This window comes from Scleropages formosus, chromosome 3, assembly GCF_900964775.1.
Source record: "Scleropages formosus chromosome 3, fSclFor1.1, whole genome shotgun sequence".
Lineage (NCBI taxonomy): Eukaryota > Metazoa > Chordata > Actinopteri > Osteoglossiformes > Osteoglossidae > Scleropages > Scleropages formosus.
This window is the reverse complement of record NC_041808.1, coordinates 976,246-1,001,159: the sequence shown is the minus strand read 5'-3', so window position 1 is coordinate 1,001,159 and position 24,914 is coordinate 976,246. Positions and strand designations below refer to the sequence as shown.

The 24,914-nt window shown below is 51.6% G+C and overlaps 1 protein-coding gene across 1 annotated transcript in view; it reads left to right on the top strand.

The window, feature by feature from the left end:
- Positions 1-290: 290 nt before the first annotated feature.
- The window catches only part of ddx10 (DEAD (Asp-Glu-Ala-Asp) box polypeptide 10), a 59,270-nt gene continuing 34,646 nt past the window's right edge, over positions 291-24,914 (top strand). The window contains exons 1-13 of the mRNA XM_018736455.2: positions 291-647; positions 1,182-1,242; positions 1,453-1,583; positions 2,802-2,960; positions 3,306-3,426; positions 3,502-3,691; positions 4,215-4,341; positions 4,705-4,867; positions 5,328-5,412; positions 7,167-7,268; positions 11,628-11,715; positions 13,019-13,107; positions 15,509-15,869. Of these exons, the coding sequence (XP_018591971.2) occupies positions 426-647; positions 1,182-1,242; positions 1,453-1,583; positions 2,802-2,960; positions 3,306-3,426; positions 3,502-3,691; positions 4,215-4,341; positions 4,705-4,867; positions 5,328-5,412; positions 7,167-7,268; positions 11,628-11,715; positions 13,019-13,107; positions 15,509-15,869 (1,899 nt within the window). The 5' untranslated portion in view covers positions 291-425. The remainder of the gene's footprint in view (positions 648-1,181; positions 1,243-1,452; positions 1,584-2,801; positions 2,961-3,305; positions 3,427-3,501; positions 3,692-4,214; positions 4,342-4,704; positions 4,868-5,327; positions 5,413-7,166; positions 7,269-11,627; positions 11,716-13,018; positions 13,108-15,508; positions 15,870-24,914) is intronic.

Here is a 24,914-nt window from a genome sequence, read left to right as displayed (position 1 = left end):
TCAAGCCATAGAGAGACAAACGAGTCTGTGCTGCGCCAGCTATTATTTCTGCTTATTGTTCTCGCGGAAAACGGAGCATGTGGACGGAAAGGAAAGCGAACTGTTGCAGCTTCCGTCCTCCTGCAGTTTTCGAAAACTTTCTGTCCTGGAAAATGTTTAAACGACGTTCAAATGTGGAAAAGAACGCCTGTACGCGCGAGACCATTCTACTACTTCTATTTCTACGCCGTACGAGTTCTGCCACCACTCGTTTCCGGTTACGTAATCGATGACGTATTTGGTATGCGACGTCCTCCCGCGCGTGTCTGCGACGGCACGTTCAGTTCGCTCGGTCCGCGGCCGCACGTTGTTGGTATCGCGTCGGTGTTGAGCAGCGGCCTTATTTCCCCCCCTGTTTTATTTAGCCGCTCTTTGCTTTGGCCGGAATGAGGGGCGAGACGAAAGGAAGACGGCAGAGCGGAAATGCGCCGAAGGAGCGCGCGGCGGCGGCACAACAAAGCCGCGACCCGGTGGAGAACTTCGAGAAATGGAAGATAAAGTACAGCCGGACCAAGAGTCGCGTGAAACAGCAGAGGAAGCGGAACAAGAAGCCCGAGTGGCAGGTGGAGCGGGACAACATCGGCAGACTGCTCAATAAGTATTCCGAGGTGTGTGTGTGTGTGTGTGTGTGGCTGAGAGTCTCGACGTCTCGTGTTTGGGCTCGAATCCCACCTCCAGTCCAGTCCAGTCCAGGGCGGGGCCCTGATCATGATCGATACTGTGAGTGACCCTCGTGGGTAAATCAGTGTAATTTACGCTGCCAGACGCGTTAATCATGTACTTTTAGTTTACTCATTAGCGTTACACCAATTTACACTGTTGGATAATGGACTTTCCAACCCTCACCCCTTCTCTTCTGTGGAGCACGAAAGAAAGAAACAAGTGCTTTTTTGTTAGTGAGCTGCAGCAGGAAATCAGGGTATTATTTTTTTTTACTCTATCTATGATCAATCCACGGTAAGGAGGTACATGGATCGAGGGAGCAGCAGGAGGGATTCGAACCGTGGACCTTGAGGCTCATCGCTACCTACGCTCCCTCCCCGCTGCCCCGTCCGCAGGGACGTCCGGTTCTCGGGGTCTCTCTCCGTCCTGCGGTGCCACACGATACCCCGTTTTACTCCGCGTGTGTCTCTGTGTTTCAGATGAACGTCCAGGATGCGGTCAAGTTCTCCGATTTCCCCCTGTCGAAGAAGACGATTGGCGGTATTTACCCTCTCCTGCAGCGCCTCTTCCCGCCTTCTGCTCTTTATCGTTGCTCTTATTGTTATTCGGTCACACCTTTGGCTTAAAGGTCAAGCGAGGTCGCGATGTCGAACGAAAGAGATCTTCGCTGTAGCTTGGAGCTTCTTTGAGCTCGAACCCTTTGAGCTCCCGTTCCTGGGCTCCGCTGAGCTGCTGCTCTTGTGTGCGCAGGACTGCTGGGGGCGCAGTACCGACAGCCCACCGAGATCCAGCGACAGACCGTCGGCTTCGCCCTCCGGGGCCGGGACGTGCTGGGAGCCGCGAAGACGGGATCCGGAAAGACTCTGGCCTTCCTCGTTCCCGTGAGCGACTGCCGCCGCTGCCGCCGCCGCTCTCCGCCTTCTTCGCTACCGCAGTACTTCTTGTGCGCAGAGGGCCATGGGGGCACGCACACGCGCGCGCACCCGACTGCCGAAGTGCGCTCGCTTCGTTGGCCGCCGTGGCGTTTTGCTGGTGTGCATCACACCTGACGGGAAGTACGGAGGTGACGGTAACGGCTGGTGTGGCGGGACTTCACGGGGCAGTTAGGAGGTCAGGAGAGCACTGGGTCCGAAAGAGTTTTTGAGACCCTTCTTGAGCGCTGGGAGGGATTCAGCACCTGCGAGGAACACGGGGAGCTCGTTCCGCGACACATTGGGGCCAGAGCTGAGAACCTACGCACCTTGCGGAGGTGGAAGAGCTCGATGCTCTCGTCGGGCTGCATGCAGCGATCAGCTCCTCTAGGGTTAGGGTTCAGATCCTTCAGATCCTAGCTGCAGCATTGAACTTGAACACGCCGACTGGAGCCGCTACGCAGAGGTGAGGGGAGGAGGATCATGGGAAGGTGGAATTGCAGCCGTTAACATGGAGCTGCGCTTCTGCTGTTCTCATGTACTTTGTGATGAAACAGCGATGAGGAGAACCTGTTACACTTCTGTTAATTTCATTTGATCAAAACGGATGATTTCCATCTCTTCTCGTAGCGACAATAGAGGAAACGCGGCGCTTTCGTTCTTCGCCTCGTAGATTTCTCAGTTGGTCGTGTAACATGTCCCCAGGCGTTTGCATGTAGAGTTTTTCCTAATTTTCCACGTTGTGTGGGTTTCCTTCACGGGTTCTGGTGCCCTTCCGCTCCCTAAGTTCCCTGTGCACTTGAGACCAAAGTGGCACTGATTGGTGATGGGTTCGACTCGTAAACATCCGGCGTTCATGACCTCGTTGTTGATGGACGGCGCTCGAGAACGGCACACGTGAGCGAAAACCAGTTGAATGAAGGCAGTGCCACGGCCCTGTTGCGTTTTTCTGCCATCTAGTGGCTGGAGGTTGAAATGCGACTTGCTTTTGCTCCGCATCAAAGACGGCAACAAAAGCGCTTTTTTAAGTACAGAACCCGGGAAACGTTTGCGTCTTTGAAAACTCGCGGCCGGAACGTCTAGGAATACCAAGTGCCATGTGCCAGGCGCCTGTGGATGGGCCCTCCAGCTGCGTAGCGGGGTGTGTGGCCTCAGCTGAGGTGATGCTGTCGCGCTGCTCACGCACAGGTTCTCGAGTGTCTCTACCGGCAGCAGTGGACGGCCGAGGACGGCCTGGGGGCGCTCATCATCTCGCCTACCCGGGAGCTCGCCTACCAGACCTACGAGGTGCTGCGCAAAGTGGGCAAGAACCATGAGTTCTCCGCGGGCCTCATCATCGGGGGAAAGGTGACTCTCTTCTGCTACTCAGTTCTCTCTCTCCCTCCCTCTCTCTCTCTCTCTCTCTCTCTCTCTCCTTTTTTTATGAATAAATAAAAGTATGTACATTTAAGTCCAGGTTTTCAAGATTTCCATGATGCCTCACCATGGTTTGCGCACAGCCCGCTTCCCTGAGGGCTTCACTGTCGCCTGCTTGTTGCTCAGTCTCAATTCACCTTCTACCCCCCACATGGGAACTGCAATATTTCTGGACTCCGGCTACTGCTAGAGGCCCTTGAGTTCCTCTTCTTTAAAGCACGGTGTCTTTTTGTGAGCCGCCTATTAATGCGTTGTGTGATGTCGTTGTGGCCACAGGACCTGCAGAACGAATCGGAGAGGATCCACCGCACCAACATCATCGTGTGCACGCCGGGCCGCCTACTGCAGCACATGGACGAGACGTGCACCTTCCATGCGTCGAACCTGCAGATTTTAGGTGCGGTCGATCTCCCGGCGCGGAGCGCACGCCTCTTCTCTCGGTCCTGCTGACTCGTGTTTGCTGCTCCCGCAGTTCTGGACGAGGCCGACCGCATCCTGGACATGGGCTTCGCGGAGACGCTCAACGCCATCGTGGAGAACCTCCCCAGGACACGGCAGACGCTGCTCTTCTCCGCCACGCAGACCAAGTCGGTCAAAGACCTGGCGCGGCTCAGCCTCAAGGACCCTGAATACGTGTGGGTGCACGAGAAGGCCAAGTTCAGGTGGGGTCGCCGCTCTCGAACCCGAATCCACGTAGCTGCTCGTGGCACAAATGCACGCTGTCCTCCTCATGCTTGACGTGTAAACGGCCGTGTGTAAACCCCCAGGTAGACGTAGAGTGGTGTTTTCCTGTTGTTTCAAGAATTCTACAGGATTATGGTAATAAGCGTTAAGGCGAGTGCCGGAATTTGGAAAGCAAAGGAAAGCTCTACCTGTCAGTTGAGCTGTGAAGAATTTCACGAAAGGCAGTATTTTTACCTGCGTATTTACCGTCTGATCACAAAGGATACTTGGTGACGGGTGAGGGGGCAGGCATTTTACCATGGGAGTCAGGAGCAGCAACAGGTACACAGGTACATGTTAGAGTTTCAGCAGCACTGCGGATTCTCATGGGTTCACGTCCAGGCCCTGCGGTGTCTCTCTGGTGTAGTTCCATATACGTTGGGGGGAGGGTGTGACCGTTGTGGTAAGATCCCCCGTGTTGTGGACCGCGCTCCCGCACCGAACCGTTCTGTGTGCCCTCAGCACCCCCGCAACGCTGGAGCAGAGCTACGTGGTCTGCGAGCTGCACCAGAAGGTCGACCTGCTCTTCTCCTTCATGAGGAGCCACCTGCAGAAGAAGGTGATCGTGTTCTTCGCCTGCTGCAAGGAGGTTTGTGTCTGCGGTGGCACGCATGCACGCACGCACCTGTTCTGATGGGGAGCTATTTGGTTCTGTCGGGTGTGTGGACAGCGGTTCCCGACCCTGAGGTGATTGTGGCCACAGGTGACATTCCCTCACCGACATGTTATTCTCGCTGTTGGAATGAATCACAGTGAACGGCCTTCTGTATTGTACCATGTTTACCATGCTCGCGCTGTCTGCCAGCACCTTCGGATTTTCCTGTTGTTATTTCATCCCCGGAAGTCTGACGATTTCTCCCAGCGCCTTACACTTTTGCAAAGCGATGAAAGATGTGATGTTTGTACCGCGGTAATTCAGGCAAAGTATTGTAACGTGTGCTGTGTTCCCCAGGTGCAGTACCTGTACCGGGTGTTCTGCCGGCTGCGCCCCGGTATCCCCGTCCTCGCGCTCCACGGCAAGCAGCAGCAGATGAAGAGGGTAGAGGTGTACGACGACTTTGTGCGCAAGAAGGCCGCTGTGCTCTTCGCCACCGACATCGCCGCCAGGGGTCTAGGTAACCGAGAGGAGAGCCTGGCAGCGACGCTGCGTTCGCCGCTCTGGATTCGTAGAAGCTCTCTCACACACCTGCACACCTGCGGTGGATAAGCTGAACACTTCATTTTGACATGTCATTAACTTCTAACTGCATTGAATTTAAATTCACCCTAAAATGACGGTATGTAAAAATCTTTGCCTCCACAAATTCTTGATCAGTGTTGATCCAGTGTACTTCGGTGTGAATACTGTAGCAAACAATTTACCGACGTTGAGCTGTCCAAGAGTAAGGTGTGTGTGTGTGTGTGTGTGTGCGTGTGTGGGGGGGCCCCCTGCAGCCTCACCTGGTGCCACACTGGCATGTTGGAGTGTCACTACCACGCTTGCTCGCCCGTCTCGCCACGTTCGATTGTCGAGCAAATGGAAACAAGTGTGTCGTTGCCACGGTTACTGAGGGCACATATGTCTCTCCCCCCCAGACTTCCCTGCCGTCAACTGGGTGCTGCAGTACGACTGCCCGGAGGACGCCAACACGTACATCCACAGGGTGGGAAGAACGGCCAGGTGAGTTCACCTGTGGTCCTCCAGCCAACGAGGACTCTCACTTTCCTCTCATCTGCGTAAATCCGGGCAGCTCCGTGTGGGGTGGTGCTGCAGTCGGTTGTTCGTGGACCGCTTTCCTTCTCTCTCTGTTTGTTCACAAGCTACAGTGGTGTTCAGGTGTTTGGTGAGCGGAGCCCCGCCATACCGGGGTATTGCCTATCCACCCTTCCCCCTTGCGGTGGGGAGAGTTTCCCTGGAGATTCGCTTCCTTGCCGATGGTTGGGTGCGGGTTGTGATGAACGAGGTGGATCTTGGACCGTGGCGACTACTGCTGCCTGTAGCGCATCCGTCTTCCATGGCTCCCCCCTTTCTGAAGACCCCCAGCGGGGAGGTGCTGCTCTGCACCGTGCTTTGTACCCATATAGAAAGCCGCTAGGGGGCAGTGCGGTGCAAGGATTTCTCGTAGCGCTTCACTTGCATTCTCAGGTGGTGTGAACGCAACGGGAGAAGGAAGCGTAACGCTTTCGCTCCTCAATTCACGTAGGTCTGTGCGAAACACGCTGTGTGTCGGAAAGATGCAGGAAAAAGTCCCTCGTTGTGTTGAGCGTCGGCAGATGAAGCACCTGGACCTTCCGGAAGAGTCCCCAGTAACCCTGCACCCTACGCAGTGGGGCACCAGGTGGTGCTGCGGTTAAGAAACCGGCCCCTTTCATCCACCGTGTGTGTGTTTTCCCCTTGGTCAGCGTCCCGGCCCTGGAACACCGCGGTAAACAGCTTACTGTTTGCATGGATTGAAGGAGACAATTGTGTATGTAACTCGAGGGAAGAAACGGCGCTAATTAAAATAGCGAGCTGTAATAACTGTCAGGATTTGTAGTCCCGCAGCAGTGTGCGCACGCGCACACACACACAGCACTGTTATGCACTGTAGGGGTGTAACGGTTGGCTGCATGGCACCTCCATATTAAGTTTTCTTGAATCTAAAGGAGGGCAGCAGGGGGTGTAGTTGTTAAAGCTGTTGTCTTGCACTCAGAGAAGTTGGATTCGAATCCCACCTCCTGTTGTAACCCCCTTTATCAGGGAACTTGTTTTACTATGCTCTCACTGCTTGCGTTTCACAAACTCAAATTAATGACGATCAAGCTGCTTACCTGAGATGTTAAAATTACCGTGCTGTATAAAGGGGTAAATCAATGTAAGTGACGGTGCAAGTCACCCTGGAGAGAAGTGTGAGCCGAGCGATAGTGAATAGTGACAGCCGACGGGCGACGGTCTCCGATTAGTCTCGTTCCTGTGGTGCTGCATCTTTGATTGGTGGGAAATACAGAGAGAGCTGGACTCGCACTGAGGTTCGAACCTGCAGTGGCAGACGAGGGACTCGAACCAGGAACCGTTCCTAGTCGGTATCCTTAACCGCTGTCAGATGAACAAATGCGTAGTAACAATAATGGTATGGCCTTGTTTATTGAGTTTATTTTTGAACAGTTGATTTTCTAGAATATTCTTTAACACAGAAGAAACTTTGGCGAGCAAATATAATAAACTCCAGTGACAAATCATCTGGAACAATGATGAATGTATAGAAATGGATTATTAATTTAAAACTTTACAAAAAAAAATGTGCATCGATAATAAGCTCAAGATGGTAAAAGTGGTAAAATTACGGTGCTGCTCAAGAGGCTCCCGGCTGCTTTTTGTTGTTTTCTGTAGGACGTGTCCCTAGTCGGACCCTGTCTGATCCCATCCTCTCTCTCTTTCTCCATGTGTCCGTCCAGGTACAAGGAGGGCGGCGAGGCGCTGCTCATCCTGCTGCCCTCGGAGGAGAAGGCGATGCTGGAGCAGCTGCAGGAGCGCAAGGTGCCCATCAGCAGGATCCAGTGAGTGGAGCCTCCAGTCTGTGGGAACGGGACAGTCGTCCACTCGTTAACGCCAGGGTTTCGCATGGAGACGCGGGTGTCCCCCGTTACACAGACACCTCTGAGCAGGAGGTCCTTATTGGGGGGCTGAACGTTGCATTCGTGGAAATTTTCGCACATGACCAAATATTCGTGGTGCTCGGCCCTGCGTTCGGGAGGGCGTCTCCGTGCAGGACTTACGGGTAACTGCACAGCTGCACGGCACTGGGGGCTCTGTGTGGAACCCTGGGGCATTTTAGGAGCGCAGTAGCCCTCTGGGGCCAAATGAGTGTCGTTCTGCTTGCCCACTGAGAAAAGTCTCCTGTCTCCGTCAACCCACCGCTGTGTTTGTTACCCCCCCCCCTTCCCTTCCTCCCAAGGCTTATCTCGCTCTCCCAGGCTCCCTGTGGACGGAGGACAGGGGACTAGATACTGACACCCAGTGAGACGTTAACACACACGTTCCCCAGTGGGGGGTGGAGTCGCACCGCTGTCTCTGTTTCTGCCTGGGTTGCTGAGGTTTGGGACTGAAACCCACACCCACCAAGGCCTGAATGGGGGAGGGAATTGATATCTACAGCTGCTGCCTTTGTGTCGGCGACTGTGATATAAAACTAAATTTAAAGGAGTATGTGTTGTATGTTGGGTCCTCCTGTTACAGACTGAAGGCGTTTTTCATGAAATATTTGCCATTTATTTAGAATGTTCTGTTTTCCAGAACGTGTGGCGTAGCAAACATCGCCTGCATGTGCTCACCCAACCATTCGGTGGCAGTCAAAGGCCCCGAAACAGCAGTACTGTGGGGCCATATTAGTTTCGCTCCCTTCCTCAGTGTCTAGAGCGCATTTTTTGAGTTGCTCGTCACTGTCGCCGTCAGCGATGAGTGACGAGTTGCTCTGCGCACATTTATTCACTTCCGTGTGTTTTCATAGAGCCCTGAACAAAGGAGCACAGGCATAATGCAAAAAGGGTGGCTTTACATGAAATAGCTACAGTAACCATATCAATTATTACACTTTGGTGGCATCGTGTCCACCGTAGCATGAGGTTGTCATGAGTTCATGCTTTTAATGTGTCCACGGTGACCAGTGTTGCTGGGTTTTTATTTCCAGTCAGTTTTAATTATCCCATCTCAGTTAATGAAGATTAAATCTCACACTGTGTTTTTAATGTAATATTTATTTTGTGTCCGAGTTTGACAGAACCCATCCGATGAGTAAATGGAGAGATGTTTCTTATGCTTTGATTGTCTATAAAGATAAAGTGTAAATGGAAAAACTGAGAGTGACCGGAGGCTGACGAATGTGACACGTTGTTTCAAGTTAACGGAAGACGGTCGAAGCCCTCCGATGGACTGGTGTCCTGTCCACAGTGTCCAGGATGGACTGTGGAACACAGGACAAGTGGTAGATGGAATGAGAAAATAGAAGAGTTGAGAGGACGCACTGGTCATCTCCACCCCCCTCCCCTTCTTTTGCCCATTAGGATGCTGGCCATTAAAATTTGGATGCGACACTTATGATAAATGCAGTAAAAATGGCTTAAACAGATTTCTGGAATTAAATGGCTGATGAATAACTGGTTTGAAGCTTTTATAAATACCCTGCCGCCCCCCCCCCCCCCCCCCCCCCCCCCGCTGGCCTGTTTCCTTGGCTCCCGTGAGCTCGGCTGTCTGTAAGCGCTCCAGCCGCGTTTGGCTTTCGAGTCGGTCGCCTGAGCTGCCGAGTGGCGCCGGGTCCCCTTATCGCCAGCGGGGTCCGGTCCGGTCCGGCCCGGTCCAGCCCGAGAGCAAACGAGAGAGAAAGCGACAGCTTATCAGCTGCGGACAGGCAGCGCGCGGCGCCATGAGGAGCGCGTTCACGGCACACGTGCCAGGGAGTACCGCCATGTTACACAACACATTTAGCGGTCGGTGCTGTGCACAGCGTCCCGTGCAGCTCAGTCTCTCACTGGGCCCAACTTACAAACACTCCGGTTACAAATTTGCAAAGATACTCTTTTTTTTTTTTTTTAATAAATAGTTGCACCAGGTGTGGATGCATTAAAGTGACGTTTTTCCAGAAACGAGTGTGAGCGAAGGGAAGGATATCTGTGCTGAGCTTTCGCTGACTGACGGAGCAGCTGGATTTATGAACGGTAGAGTTAAAGATGGACCCCCAGTCCCAGCTGCGTCCTTCTTTGCCCTTCCTGCTCCTCTCGGCCCCTCCTGGCAGGTGCGTCTTAACCACTCAGCACCCAGCAGGCACTGAGGGCCCGTGGGAAAGTTCTTACGCTCTTGCAAGGTGGGCTCTGCTAAGCCGTGTCCCGGGTGGGCGCGTGCGCGCACATACACACATGCACGTAGCCATGGAAACCACGGCTAACGGCCCGGTACCAGTCTGTGAATGTAAACGACGCTCCCGTGCGGTGGGAGTAGATGACTTTGTGCTCCGCCAGGCCGTCAGCGATGAGTGTGTGTCAAACAGGCGTACCGTGGCTCGTCTGAGTGTGAGCATCCTTCAGAGCGCTTTTCTCAGCCCATAATCGCCATTCCTCATTTAGCACAAAGCTGAAATACGGGAGCAAAGTCAAATGGCATTCTTACCACGATGGAGATAAAGTGACCACATTGCACGTAAAAATGCTATTGTGCCGAATGTACAGGCGGTTTTTTGGATTTCATTGACAGGGCTCCACACACACACACCTGCTGTACTGGTCTCGCAACAGCGCGCGAGTGTGTGTGTGTGTGTGTGCGTTTAATCTAAACGAGTGTAATGTAGACTGCACTCTGTGATGCTGTTGAAGGCAGCTCATGGCACACGACTGGCGTTAAGAATCCACCGGAAATAAGTTGGTTGGATAAATTGAGAAAAACCGCAGCAGGTGAGTGTGTGACAAAGGTGTGCGGAAGAAGAGCGGCAGGCGGTGGAACGAGAGCCGCAGGAGAAAGGAGCCCTTTAGTCGTTGCTGTTTATAGCGCGCTGGAGCGTGTCGGCTCTCGTTCCCGACGCCTCCGTGTGACGCCCTAAATAATGCAGCGGCGCCGGGATGCGCTCTGGACCTTCTGTCCGGGAGACGCTGTCGTCTTCTGGGTCTAAAAGCTGGAGTGTGGGAGGATCAGATTTTGACAGCTTCTGGCGTCCAGTGGCTCCCGCTCTCTCTCTCTCTCTCTCACACAAGCCGGCGCCCACTCTGTTGAATAATGCAGGGCTATGAGGGACGGCTGTCCTCAGCATCTCTGACAGGACGTCCCCCCAGCGCCGTCCGCACTCTGATCTGCCGTCCCGCCGCTCCTGTCAGACGCACCGCTGGACCGTGGACGCTCTGGAAGCTCCGGACGCTCTGGACGCTTGACCCACCCGTCTCCTCTCTCGTCCCGCGCCGCTCTGCGGGGCCGCAGGCACTGAGCGGCTTCGGGAATCCAGTCCCCTTGGAGGCAGTGGCTCTGTCTGTGCTCGTGGAAAGAGGAAGAGCGTACAGATGTGTGCACTGAGAGGTCAAGGAGCTGAATTCTGAGAAACAGCCCTGAGCTCATAGATACTGATGTAAATGACAGTATTTTCCTGGTGAACCTCACCGCAAGACCGTAGTGGCGCAACAGGATGGAAAGAATCAGATACACACACAGACATGACATTCAGCAGGTGGCGTCACGTGTGGAGCTGACCGAGGTACTTGACCCAAACCGATGTGGTAAACTTTACCCTGTTGTATAAATGGGTAAATTAGTGTAAGAAGCTCACTGGTGTTAGTTTGGTCAAGTAAGTGTCCAATAAATGAATAAGTGACTCACTGAGGTTTATTGTCACGTCATTCAGGCTGCAAACTGTCAGTACGAGCAGCATAAATGTACTTCACCGTGGTACATGTGTACTTCGGGTAACCAGGTACGTGTCGGTGTGATGCGTGTAGATTTTTAAATAGTCGGTATTATGGTCATTATTGTCGCTGTTTGTACTGCACTGTAGAACGCGGTACATGTGGTACCTGTGATGTAATAGGGTACAAGTTCTTTGTGTTGCACCCCCCAGTACTAAAACTGACGTGTGAAAGGAGTTCTTGGAAAATTCATGAGGGAAACTGCACGTCTCGCCAGACTACGGTAAAACCGCGGTGCTATTCTGGGACAAATGAAGGGTCACTCAGTTCTGTTGTCAGGCCTTTATTAACCCTGTGTTCACCACAGTTTGCTTTTTTTTTTTTACTGTCTGCATCAGAAGCCATGTCTTTGTACTCAGCTTTGCCATGATGAGCCCCCTGGCGGCAGCTTCTGCTGTACTAACCCCCTGTGAGCAGCATCACAAGAGTGTGGACTAGTGTAAAGGACATGTGTGTTTGTGTGTGTGTCTTTCCCTCTAGGGTCAACCCCAAGAAGCTGAGCAGCGTGCAGCAGAAGCTGGAGGCCTTCCTGGCGCAGGAGAAGGAGCAGAAGGAGCGAGCTCAGAGGGTCAGTGTCTGCGGGCGGGGATGATTGAGAGCCTCAGAAGTGCGTCACGCACACACACGGCCCAAGGAGGCGCCACTCACTTTGTATCTAGTGCGACGCGGCCCAGTCCGTGTGCACTGTGCTGCACCCCCTGGGCGTGAGCCGCGTCCTTTGACAGGCGTCCAGCTGCGTTTCCGCGTGGACCCCAGGAAGGGGTGCGTGAAGGCGTAGCGCAGGAGGTGACCTGCAGGTGGAGGGTTTGTGAAACACGCCCTTTGTGGAGCGTACGGAGACACTTTGTCCAGAGAGCGTGATGGAGGCCCTGCGGTCACCAGTGCACCGGCTCCTTACGGGGCCCTCGAACCGCTTCCCTTTCGGCGTTACGGCGGAGGCGCGCGCTCAGGGTTCGGGGCCGAGCCGCTTGGCAGAGGCCCTCGGTGTGTTTCCTGCTGCTAAGTGATCCCTGGCGCTAATGTGCTGCTGGAAGTAATTCTTTAGAAGAGCACCGAGGAGACTTATCGATCGCTTCAATTTGTTCTCGATCCCGTTGCCCGTAATTCGCTGATAATACCGTAATGGTGAATATTACACAGCCGCTGTTGCACTTAGATGTTGTTTGCATCGATTAGTCAGGGAATACAACCTTGTGCTTTTTACAACTGCAGAGTTCACCTCGTTTTTAAGCACTCGCGCTTCAGAGGAAGTGGAAAATTGCACAGTGTCTAAGATGATGGCTCGGCGCTTTCGGGACATTGGTGCTGCAACAACGTCTTCTGCCTCCGTGTGAAAGTTCTAGAATGTTTCCGGTGTATGAACAGCAGCATCATAGGAGGAACGAGGTGTCATCACCTTCAGAGCTGCAGATGTGCGCTCAAAGGACCCGGGTTCAAATCCCACCTCCCGCTGCGTAGCTCCCTCAGTCGAGGTATTTACTCAAGTGATACGGTGGAAATTACTCTGCTCTATAGATGGGTGAATTGGAAAAAGTTTCAGATAAATTTTTCTCCAAGTTTTTGCGTATAGAAACGCAAGCCCCAGCGTACCACGGTGTGACGCCTCCTGCAGCCACATGGGTGGTAAGAACATCATGACACTTTGTTTCCTTTGACTTCTATGGGAATAAAAAAACGTTTAAAAAGCACTTGATCTGAGAGGGTGATGTGAAGGTGGGGAAGCAGAGCGATGGGCCGCATGGAGCACCGGTGCAGGTCCGTGGGGAGAAGCTCTCAGACGCTGAGGCGACTGGCGAGGACAGTGCGGGGCCGCGGGGTCCGTCATGGTGCTGAACGTGTCGGTGAGCTGCTGTTTTGCTCTCCTTTCACAGTGCTTCGTGTCCTACCTCCGCTCCGTGTACCTCATGAAGAACAAGGACATCTTTGATGTGTTCCAGCTGAAGCTGCCGGAGTACGCGAGGTGAGTGTGTGTGTCTGTGCGCGCGCGGGTGGGCGTTCACGTGGGCATTTCCGTCGGCGCCGAGAAACCTTGCCGCGGTTCCCCGAGTTTGTTCGCTTGGAGCTGCAGGAACTCGTCAGGAACTCGTCCGCTCCTTCTCCGCGCTGACCTGTGAGCCGCGCCGCTCAGCCTGTGAAGCTCCGCCCACTCTCCGTGCGCTGCTCTGGCCTCGCCACATAGTAACCAGGGGGTGATCGCGGTGGCGAGGCTAAAAATACCACCCTGCCAAGAGCCTCAGAGAGTGCCGTGCCACCGCCGTGTGGGAGGAGAGCAGTTGAGCTCAAGAAGCTTTTTTGCCGGAGCCGGTTGAGCTCAGGGAACACTTAGGGATTGGGGGGGGGGTGGGGGGTGTTCCTCTCTCTGTGGTGCCACCACTGGAGGAGCTGAGATTTACACACAGAGCAGCAGTTTTTGGCAATCGGGTGGCGTCTTTAACGTTTCTTTGCTCCAAAATGCGGGTCGTGGGCCGAGGGTTCGACCCGTGTGCTCAGTACAGCCCGCTCTGTCGCTGCATTGGGGAATAACGAGAGCCCTGTGTACATTTACACTCCCAGAGCTGTGTGAAATATGTGCCCCCTCTTCATAGCGGTCTGTTTCGGCAGCTTGTGCGCATTAAATGCGATCTGATCTTTCCTTCGGTCCCAGCAGCGAATCGGTGGAGCTTGGGAGAGAAACGGGAACTCGGTGGTGTTCTTACTTCGTCTCTTTGGCGTGGAAGACGACTAAATGTTCCGTCTTAAGTGTGATACAAACTCTTCCTTCAGTCACTCGCTGGTTGCGTCACCTTTAGCTGTAATGACTGAGCTCTTGAGCAGGGTCTCCCGTCGCTGGGGGAGCTGTAGACTGGAACCTGTGTTGGACCCGACACGCAGCTACAAGGAGTCGGCAGAGACGGACAAGGAAAGGGGAATTATGGGAATCCTTTCGAAGGTCAAACATCATTGTGGGTTGGCATTTCATCACTCTGCGTGTCGTGTGTATATGTTCAGCATGTAAGGGCTGAGTGTGTCTGTCGTGTCGTTCGTAGCCTTCTTTTCCGCCCAAACACATGTTCCTGCTCGGTGCCGCCAGTTTAGCTTGATGGCCCAAAAAGTCAGATGCAGCGATGAAACGTTGAACGAAGAAAAGATGTCGCACGCGCCAAGTTTCCTCTCGACTCCCAGAATGCACCGGTTTGAGCTGCTGGGGGGAATCGATCATTAAGGTTAAGCACAGCACATTAGTCCAGCCAGGCCCATAACGGGGTTCTGGTCGCATCCACCACTCGATGTGATTTGTGTCTGGGAAGGAGACACGCAGCAGAGGACCGCGCGCACCAACGACTGCTCTTTCTACGTCTCGCTGTGACTCACTCGGGCCCCTTAGCCGTCCACCCTGCGTTTACCATTCTCGCCACCCTTTCTGTCCTCACCGTGTACCTGCTGTGGAGTTAAAGTTTGCACCGTCAGACACGAATTCACAGTTCGTCGCTTCTCTTTATTTAGTTCCCGAATTGTGACATTTCCGCGTTTGGACCATCAAGGTGCCTCTTAGTTTGTCCTGTCGCTGACGGTCCCTCCAGTCCTCTGTTAGTCATGATTAAACTTAAAGCCTGCATTGTTTTTCCTTTATTTCGTTTCAGTTTAACTGCTTCTCTTTCAGTTTATTCCCTTTTGTACTTGTCTTAATGTGATTGTTTACATGTAGTCACTGTCACCGTTGCGTGTACACGTGTGTGTGTGCACTGCTGTGTTTGTGTTCGGTTTCCTTCGCGATCAGTGAAGTCCTCGTGTAATCATGCCATCTATAGAAGTCGTTCTGCCTGCTTCTCTTGCATTGAACGCTGGTTTCCAGCACATGAGCAAAGCGCTGCTGCTGAATGAGTGTGAACGGAGCCAACGAGATCCCCGATTCCAAAACGTGGCTCTTCCGTCTCTGCCGTTTCTCTGCCGCGAGTTATTCCCCTGCTGGGTAATTTTGTGCTTTTTATGTACCATGTGTCCTCTGTTGTGGAGAACTGAAACGTTGGATTTGCTGCAGTAAAAACGGTGAAGTGCAGTCGCTGTGTGGCTTCCAGTGCAGAGCCCTTGATTCAGACCTCCTGGTAAATAAGTAAAATTCACTCCTCTAAGTAAGTCTCTTTGGGTAAAAGTGTCCGCTAAGCACTATGGGCTGTTTTTTATATTTAATAAAATGTTGTACACATTACATTAAATTTCAGAATGACAGTAATAATGTTTAGGAGAGCAGCAGTCTGCAGTGGATCTGCACCCACATGGGCTCTCGGCTCCTCACTTTGGCTTCCTGCTCTAGTGGATAATGGAGATGCTGCATCGAGATCCTCCTCCTTCTGCTCCTCATCATCGTTCTCATCATCACGCAGGTCCCTTGGGCTTGCGATGGCCCCCAAGGTGCGCTTCCTCAACAAGGCCAGGCAGCAGAGGCCAGGAGGGGGTGCCGGTGACTCCGACGAAGAGCTAGAGAGCTTCCGAGCCCAGCTTAGTGGTTCGAAGCCCGGAGAACAGGCCAGTGAAGAGGATGCTGGTGGTGGTGGTGATGATTCCTCCGACTCGGACGACGGAGAGGAGCCTGGCAGCTCCGCTGTTTCGCTTCTTGGCCAGGGTGCTCACGAGGATGAGGATGACGATGGAGACCTCGCTTTTCTCACCGTAAAGCGAAGAGATGTGTTCGAGCAGGAGGGCTGCAGGTTCGAGGAGGAAGGCAAGGCCGGTGGAGAGAACGAGGTAAGCTTGCCGAAAGGAACGCTGTGAAATGCTGGAGGCGAGTCCGCTTTTCCGTCGTGCGCCATACGTGTGTCGGCAGCGAACGGTAGACGGATGGCGCAAGATGACTGTGGGGTCGGCGGGGCTGCGTCTGCCTTCAGCCCCAGGCGTCATTAGCGAACGCGGAGCAGCTTGACCAGTTAGGGGGGAATAAAGGCCGCCTGCCAGGAGGAGTGAGCGCTTCCGCTGAGCAGCAGGGCCAAAAGCGCCTTTCGCAGTTTCTCTCCGTCTCTGCTGCGCTGCGTTGGCTGCAAGAGAAGAGCTTTGAATCACAGCAGAACGCCTCGCACCCGCTGCCAAGCTTCCAGTATTTATGGCTACTCAGAAACCTTACGTGTGTGTGTACATGCACACTCGCAGATGGTGGGGAAAGGCACGGAATTTGGGAAAGAACAGATGTATTACAGGAACACGTGTGCATTAAGCGTCCCTCTGTTATGTCTGTTTGAATATTTTATTGCTGGATGGCTCTCGCTTATCTTGTATTCCTCATTTTCAAATGCAAATTTTCTCATTGTCCGATTCATCTGCACATGATGGACCTCAGCTGACCAGGGTTGGCGTGACTGGACAGTTCAGGGCATTAGTGTTGTTTTTTTTTTTTTTTTTTAAACTATTAAACACAATTTTCAAAAAGAAGTCAGCAGCTGGGGGGGGGGCGGATGGCCAAGTGTTACATGAACTGTTGAAGAAAAATCACTTATTTAAAGTGGATTTACAGCATATGACAAATATCCTGCCCTTGATTTCAAAATGCAGAACTGGAAGGAATGAAACATATTCCTTGCACCCCCCCCCCAATTACGATTATAGTCAGTTTTTCCCATAGTGGTACTATATTGGGTGAAATGGAAGAGATTGTTTAAAAAAAAAAAAAAAGAGTATTTCCACAGATTTACAAGCACACAGCTCAAAATACACAATGTAATGCATAAGACTGATGTCGTACTAAAGGATCACGAACAAAAATCACGTATACGATTCACTGGAATGAGTGATTGATGGCACGATGAGACCCCCCCCCATTCTTCCCGCCATGCGAGGATGAGCTGCGTTGCGTATGTTTCACACCGTTTCATGCCCTGCAGTGTGGTTTTCATCAGACCCTTTACACTGAACATATGATAGAAGAACATCAGCAGAGTGACCCATGCTGATGTTGAAAGGGCTCCTCCTGTGTCTCCGCAGACGAGCATCTTTGTTCAGAGAGCCACCGAAGGGTTCGCGGTGCAGCCTTTCCTTCCTAGTGACCCGGTCGCTTTTCTTTGCTCCAACAGGGGGCCCTGGGCAGCGCTCTGGCTGCTCAGCTCATCCATCTCTGGAGACTGAAAGGATCGATTGTCTCTGTCCAACCCCAAACAGGACCTTTCTCGTGTCTCTCCTTGTTTAATTCAGCGAGGGACCGTTTCTTGCACTTGGTCCTTCATAGGCCTAAGGGTTCCGTGCCGCGGGAGCCCATTGTCCTCTTTAGAGGACTCGTTGATGGTGAAGCAGGTTAGCTGCCGCTGTCAGAAGACCGAAGAACAGAAGTGTTGCTGAGCTCAAGGCCGCTGTAGCACCTTTCCGAATGTCGCTTTGCCTTTCTCCTCCTCTTCCCGATGTTTCCGACACCCCGGGAGTGATTCCGCAACTGGAGGTTAAGCAGTTCCTCTCTGCTCCACAGATCTGCTCACCAAGTGGAAAACAAATGGCATCTGCTGCCTGGCGATGCTCGGATACTTTGTTATTCCGGTGCGTTTGCTTTGTGCGGCGAGGCCTATTGATCCCGCTAGCTTGTTTGTTCGCTCCCCATCGAGTTAGCTTCAAATTTCCCTTCAAACGCTTTGATAAGATGGAACCGCGGCTCATGGCTCTGATCTGATTAAAAGCAGAGGAGATAAACGAGAACATCGATGCGGGTTCGGCCGTTTTCCATCGAAACCATGGAAACGATTGTGATCGTTGTAAAAATGATCCACAGTGCGGAGTAATTATTTAACTTTGTGCAAGATATTAGATAGCTAAACGCAGTAATTGGATTATATGGAGCTGATAAAGGGTGAAATTTTAACTTTTGCTTTTTATCTGTACGAACCCAAACTTCTTGATTGCAACAAGCAAGCAACGAGTCGTGGAGCATGATGGATTAAAGGTGTATGAAAGGAAAAAATGGACTCAAAGTGCACCTGGAAAATGAAATCGGTGGACGGATGGACACAAATAGGGCACATTTTTCCCAGGAAGTTGACAATGATGATGATACGTTTGTTTCTCAGGCTCAGTGAAGTACGTTTAACATACGGCAACACGACGTGTCCGTTTACACGCGGAAGGTGCAATACGTATTTATGGTATTATCTGAATACAACACGATGGAAAGTTACGTAAACCACACCTGCGACATGCGCCGGAGGTGTCGGCTCGGGCACTTGTCACATCGGGTCCCAGTAGCAACGGTGCTTTCTTTACCCAGGTTAAAAATGGCCACCTGTGCCTTTTCCAGGCTGAGCCGCTGCTCTCCGACAGACCTGGTTGCTGGTTGTGCCACAAACATCACGCTTCTTGTCAAAGTTTCCAAGGAACCTCTATGCCGTGGTAGATGGCCAGGTCACCCCAGGTGATGCCGCACTGTTTACTGAGCACCATGTGTAGCAGCACAACAGAAGGCTCCCAGAATGGGAGAACGAACCTCTCTGTACATGTTCGGCGACCCTCACCTCTCTGGGACACGTGTCCTGCCGTCCCCCTGACACACGTCCAGCAGTCTCTGCAGGAGCACAGCGCTGCTCACATCGGCTCTGACGTAACGATCTGTGGGTACGTACACAAGGAGCACAGCAGAAGCACTTAGGGTCACTGCATTGTTCCCTTAGGTCTTTGGTTCTCTCCTTTGACCTTTAACCATGTGAACGAGGCACCTTAACCACTTGATACCTACTCGAACGATGAACCTCGGTGCAGCAAGTGGTAGGGAACAAACTAGGTTTGCTTGAGAGTTATGTCTGCAGCTATGTCTCCTCTCAATGTAATGCATAAATTGTACTTTTGCTGAGATGTACGTTGCTTTGGACAAAAGCGTCTGCTAAATGAATAAATGTAAATGTGAAATGATTTTGAGGCTGAAATGGTAAAGCACAGAGCAAAAACAAGTACAAGTTTCCATCACATAACAATGGCTCCACCTGTGAGAACTTGTATACAAAAGTTTTCATTGTAAGCCCTCTGATCTGATTTACGAGAACAAATTTTAATTCAAAATCCACAACCAGGTGACGTCACATCAAATTTCGTTGGTTGTTGGTGGCTCGCAAGCTTCTTACAGATGTCTTGTGACCCTTCCTCATCTGTAATGACAGTGAGCTCTGAAGCACAGATTTAAAGGAATTTTTCAAAGTTGGAAGGACGTAAGAAAGCCTCACTGAAAATCCGAACTTGCAGTGGCAAAATGGCAGGAATCCTCTTGAAAGGCGGCATCATTGCCGGTGACTCCGATTTGATTTACTGTTGCATTAACAAGGAATATTCAAATACCGCCTTATGAATAGCAGAGGAGCTACAAGTTACACCTGACAAGTTGTTACAAGTTACTTGTGAAAATTGCCTTATAATAATACACATAATACACACACACACACCATCTGAAACCGCTTGTCCCATGCGGGGAGCCGGAACCTAACCCGGCAACACAGGGCGTAAGGCTGGAGGGGGAGGGGACACACCCAGGATGGGACGCCAGTCCGTCGCAAGGCACCCCAAGCGGGACTCGAACCCCAGACCCACCGGAGAGCAGGACCCGGTCCAACCCACTGCGCCACTGTGCCCCCTGTTCTTATAATAATATTAATTTTATATCGTGCATTTAAAAGTAGCTTCTCAAAGAGCTTTACAATAAATGTTATCTGTCCATGTGTATAGACGCATTTGTCTGTGAGGACTTGGAGTTCTCCTAGGATACCAGTTATGCTGGATATCCGGCTTGTTTTTGCTCTCTGGCGTAGTTGTGTAGTGGTTCTGCCTGAATCGGGATGTTGAGATTATTTGTATTTTCTGCTCCATTTCCACGGTTGACCAGGCTGGGGGTTTCAGGTCCACAAAGGACCCAAATCCTGCTTTGACTCATTTGGACTGAGACAGAGCCCCCTCCTCTGAGGTCCCTGTCCAGGGCTCGCTCAGCCATTTCGTCATTGATATCGTAATACAATAAACATAACCGCATCATAAATAGCTTTTCACTCGATAATCCCTGGAAAACGGAAGTCCGCGAGGTCCGCTGAACCCAGTCTGTTAGCGTTCGTATTGCCTTGGGAGCTGTGCGTGCGTGCACGTGCGTGTGTGTGAGAGACCCGTGTAGGAAGCGTCCCTCTTTATCTGCAGGTGACAAATGACATTTTCCAGAGATGATTCGTCTAAATTGTCAACAGCAGGTTGGAGGCGTTTCTCCCCCCGCTGAGCTGGAGTGAAGCCCTGAGCTTGGCGCTCTTCGGCTGCCGTCAAATTGCGGTAAACAAGCAGTGAACTGGGTGGACGGGGGACCGTTTGGCAGCCAGGTCCTCTGTAGATGGCTTTGTCCTCCTTGGACGCTCCGCTTGGGGTGTAAGTGATCGCTGGCACAAGCGCTCCGATAGTAGAGGGAGAGATGGTCACGGCTCATGAGTGAACCTGCAGGCGACAGTCTTTGTCCATCTGCGGTGTGTTCGTCAACCCGATCCATCGCGGACCTCGCTCGGCCACCTCGTCCTCCCCTCTCCTTTACCGCAGTACTCTGTGTGAAAAGGCTCAATAACTCCCCAGCAGCTCCTATTTTAAACTGGTCAGAGATCCCTTACGCAGATCTCTGAAACAAAGTGGGGCTCAGCAGTGGGCGGCGGAGTGATCGGAAGAGCTGCTTTCCACCTGACGGACCCACGTTTAACCCTCAGCTCCTGCTGTAGTCTACTTGAGCAAGGTACTTACCCTGGATTGCTGGTAAAACTTACCCTGTTCTTCAAACGGGGAAGTCTGTGTACGTCGCCGACTTCCACTGTAAGCTGCTTTGGAGAAAAGTTGTCAGATTAGCAAATCAGTGCATCAGACACCCTGGAATTTCAGATGAGTTGTCCCTCAAGTCTCCACTAGTCTGTCACTGGAATCGGTCACGTGAATTTTCTGTTGACCTCAGCGTCATATCTGAACATGTGCTTTTATCTTCTCACTGACTGCGTTCTCTTCCTTTACATGTATTAATTCAACACTTTTCTCCAAAGCAGCTTATGCTGCTAAGGTTAAATAATTGTAATGCACCCATTTATACTTACTTCATACCCATTTATACATCCTGCTTCTGCTCACATTGACACTCTGAGCCAATCACAACCGTCAGTAAAGGTCAATACTGTATAATATCACAAGTGAAACAGCAGATTGGAAACTTATTTATTCACTTATAACTTTTATGCAAAGCCACTTATGCTCAGGGTACTTACCCTGAATTGATACAGGGGGGAAAAAAAAAAACACTCTATAAATCAGTGGATAAATCAGTGTATACAGTTTAATATGCAAGTCTTTTTTTGAGAAAAGTGTCATATAAATGAATAAAAGTGTAGTTTTCACACTGAATTTTTATTATGCTAAGAGTAAATCTGTGTTCAAAGCCAGGTTTTCAGAGGAAGTGTAGTGTGTGTGTGGGATGCACAGAGTGGTGGCGTGGGACGTGTGTGTATCTTCATAGCAGATGACTGAAAACGCAGTTCAACACCAGCTGTCCTGCAGCACATGGTCTGCTTACAAAGTGCTTTCCTGTACGGTGCGGCTGACATGCGGGCTGTTGTACTAGACAGCTAAGGAAACGTTTAAGAGCCTCTTGTTAGGTTTTTGCTCGAGTTCTGACTCTTCTTCATGTGTCTGTTTCCTAGAATTCCAAGCAAACGCCACCCGCTCCTCCACGTCCAGCCATTAGGTGGCAGTAAAACGCACCCGAGCGCAGCTGGAGTCGCAGTTCAACTCGCCTCCACAGTGTCTCTTCCTTCCGTCTGCTGTTTGAGTGTCGGCATTCAGCAACGAAACGAGGAACGCTGCACACGTTTGTGGGGAAAAAGAAAGAACAATTGGGAATAAATGGGACTTCTATTTACACTTATTTCACTTTTCATTTTAATGTGGCTCAAAGTTAAAGCCTTACAACATATTTTGTACAATTATTGTAGCTCTATCCAAGACTTTTCCCAAACCTACTCGGCGAATTAATTGGGTGCTAAATTTAGTTACCTGTGAGTTTTCACGTAGAGGGTGTAGCGGTGAAGGGATGTGAAGGCCCAGGCCCTGGGCACCGCTGCTGCCTTTGAACCTAAAGGTCACGGGTTCGAGTCTCACCTGTGTCGGCACTCGCCTTGAGCGAGGTACTCATGCTGTTTCTCCAGTAAATCAACCCAGCTCTATAAATAATTGTAAGTTGCTTAACGTTGCCAGTGTTAGCTAAATGAGTAAAATATGAACGTAAGCCCCCCCCCGGCAGGAGCAGATTTGCATGAGCAGGGCTGTGATTAAACTGGCAAAGTTGCAAGGCCTCAAGGGGTGACGCCAAACTGGTGGTGGTGGTGGTGCGCCTCCGAGGAGCTCCGGGGAAAGTCGCGGGCAAGCTGTTGATACGAAGGACTCGCAGACCTGTCTTCAGTGGGACAGCGGCTGATGAGGCTTCGTAGATCTGTTTGCGCACGCAGTCTCTGTCCCGGGTGTGGGGTGGGACCAGGGTTGCTGTGGAACAAGACCGAGCAGAAAGAGACACACGTCCTCTTGATGCCCTCACAGAGCCCAGCGCCCGTGGTCTGTGAGATGTGGCACAGCATCGTAACGCCGTCTGGGAACCAGCAGGGTGCGTCGGCTGCTTCGGCACCACGCCGTCTGCTTCGCGGGGCTTCCTTTTAGACCGAGAGGTCAATGGCGGTAGCTATGAAGCGTCCTCGAATGCACGTCATGAATATAGCGTCCAAGTGTGGGGTGGGGGGTGTGCGAGTCACCGCCGCTGTGATGGAAACGGAGCTGTCGCTTCTGCTGGGGTTCGATGTAAAAAGTCTAGTTTCGTGTCTTCTGTGAACCCTTACACTCCACCACACACGTTGGCGAAGGCGTCTGCTCTGGCAGAATGTGGCAGTAACTGAACAACCGCTTTGGAATTTGGAGGGTGAAAAAAAATTAGGTCGACGGTAGTTAGAGGAAAAATGGGATCAGCAGGGGGCGTAGTGGTTAGAGCTGCCTCCTCGTACTCGAGGGACCTGGATTCAGATGCCACCTCCTGTCGCTGTGGAGCTCTACATCGAGGTACTGGTGCATTAAAAACAAGCTGGCTGTATAAATGGGTAAATCAGGGTAAGAAGAAGATCGAAAGTCTTTTCAGAGAAAAGCATAAGTAAATACAAATAATGTTCTGAGCACAGCTGCCTCTTCTGGGTACGTGTTCCTCATTCCTCAGTCCTAAAGCCAATGGAAGTTGGAGTGCGTGCTGCTCTTCCCTGAAGTAATGCCAAGCGGCGCTGCTCGCGGAGCTGAGGGCCCTTCCCACGGGAATCCGCCGCTTAACTTTCTGTTACACACAGGTGTGTGTCGGCAGGGGCCACTCCGTGGGCAAATAAACTTCATTTCATAAGTGGATGTGCAGTCGTGCCTAAATTGTCCTTTCGGATGAACAGCGTGGAAAGCGGAGCCGGTGTGGAGCAGACACTCTGAATAACGGCGTCCTGCTCGGCCCTCAACTCCGTCATTCAGCTGTGGTGAAGGGCCATGCTTTCTTTGTAAAGTAACTCCTAGAATACACAATCAGTCACATTCAGGCTGTGTGTATGTGTGTGTGTGTGTCAGCGTCAGCCAGCCTGTCAAAATGATTTCATTACCTGCTGGTTCTGGATCTCAAATACCCAAAGTGAGCATTCAAACCGCAGACATGCCAGGAAGGCTTCTCACTCCCACAGTTCATAGCTGCTCTGTTGCTATTCTGGCCGAGTACCACATACTGCGGTACGGGGCTGTGATCTGACTGCATGATGGGTCACACCAGCCAAGTGCTCCACAGGGTTTATTTCTCACTTTTCCAAAAGCCTGTTTATTGTCTTTATAGGAGGAGCTGCAGCCTCACCAGCAAAGTTGACTTCATTTCGTGAAGGACCTTGGAAAATGTCAATGTTGGCATTATTAAATTGTCGGCACTTCGGTTCTAGTTAAAGCTAAAAGTAAGGAATAGCCGATATTCTGCACCACTGATCATATCACAGATGGTCAGTAGTATTTTTCTTAAGCACAGGCTATTTGAAGATGGTGGTAGATGCGTAAGAGGGTGATGCATTTACGTTCTACGTAGATGGATGCAGATATAGACGGAGACTTTATCGATCGTGAAGGAAACGGCACAGCGCTTCAGCAGCACGAACGCTGGAACTAAACGGGCACCCGTGAATCCAATACTCAATCACAGGAGTGTGTGCAAACAGGGAGTGACTTGCACATAATGAGATCAACCAGAAGCAGCACTGGTGCCCAGACCGGACTAGTCTGCTGTGAGCACATCGAAGTACCTGGTCTACAGCCCCAAGAATGAAAGTGAACTGATTGGTGCAAATAATAAATGCATGTTCTTTCCTCTAGGAAAACAGGGACGTGTGTATATCGAGTAAACTGAACGACGCTGCTTTTCTGAGGCAGGTCGTTACGCTTCTGAGGTACGGTTACGCTTGCCAGCCCAAACGGCACCGTGATCAATTTGCACTGTCGCCAAGTCCCACCCTGCAAATGTTATTGCAGCTCTGTGGAATTGCTGCTAGCTGACATCCACTTTTCAGCGAGGGCTCTGCTGGCGGCAGGCAGATCTTTCCACGGGGGCAATCTCCTATTGTGCCATAGCATCGGCAAAGTGAAGGATGTCATACCTGCGGAGGCGCCGTCAGAGCCGCCCGCTGCAGCTTGAACGTTACCCTTTTCAGGATGATGCATTTTGTAATGACAGCAGCCGAGGGAGACGAGTTCTTCAAGGAGGCCCTTAGCCAATAAGTTAAGGCTCTA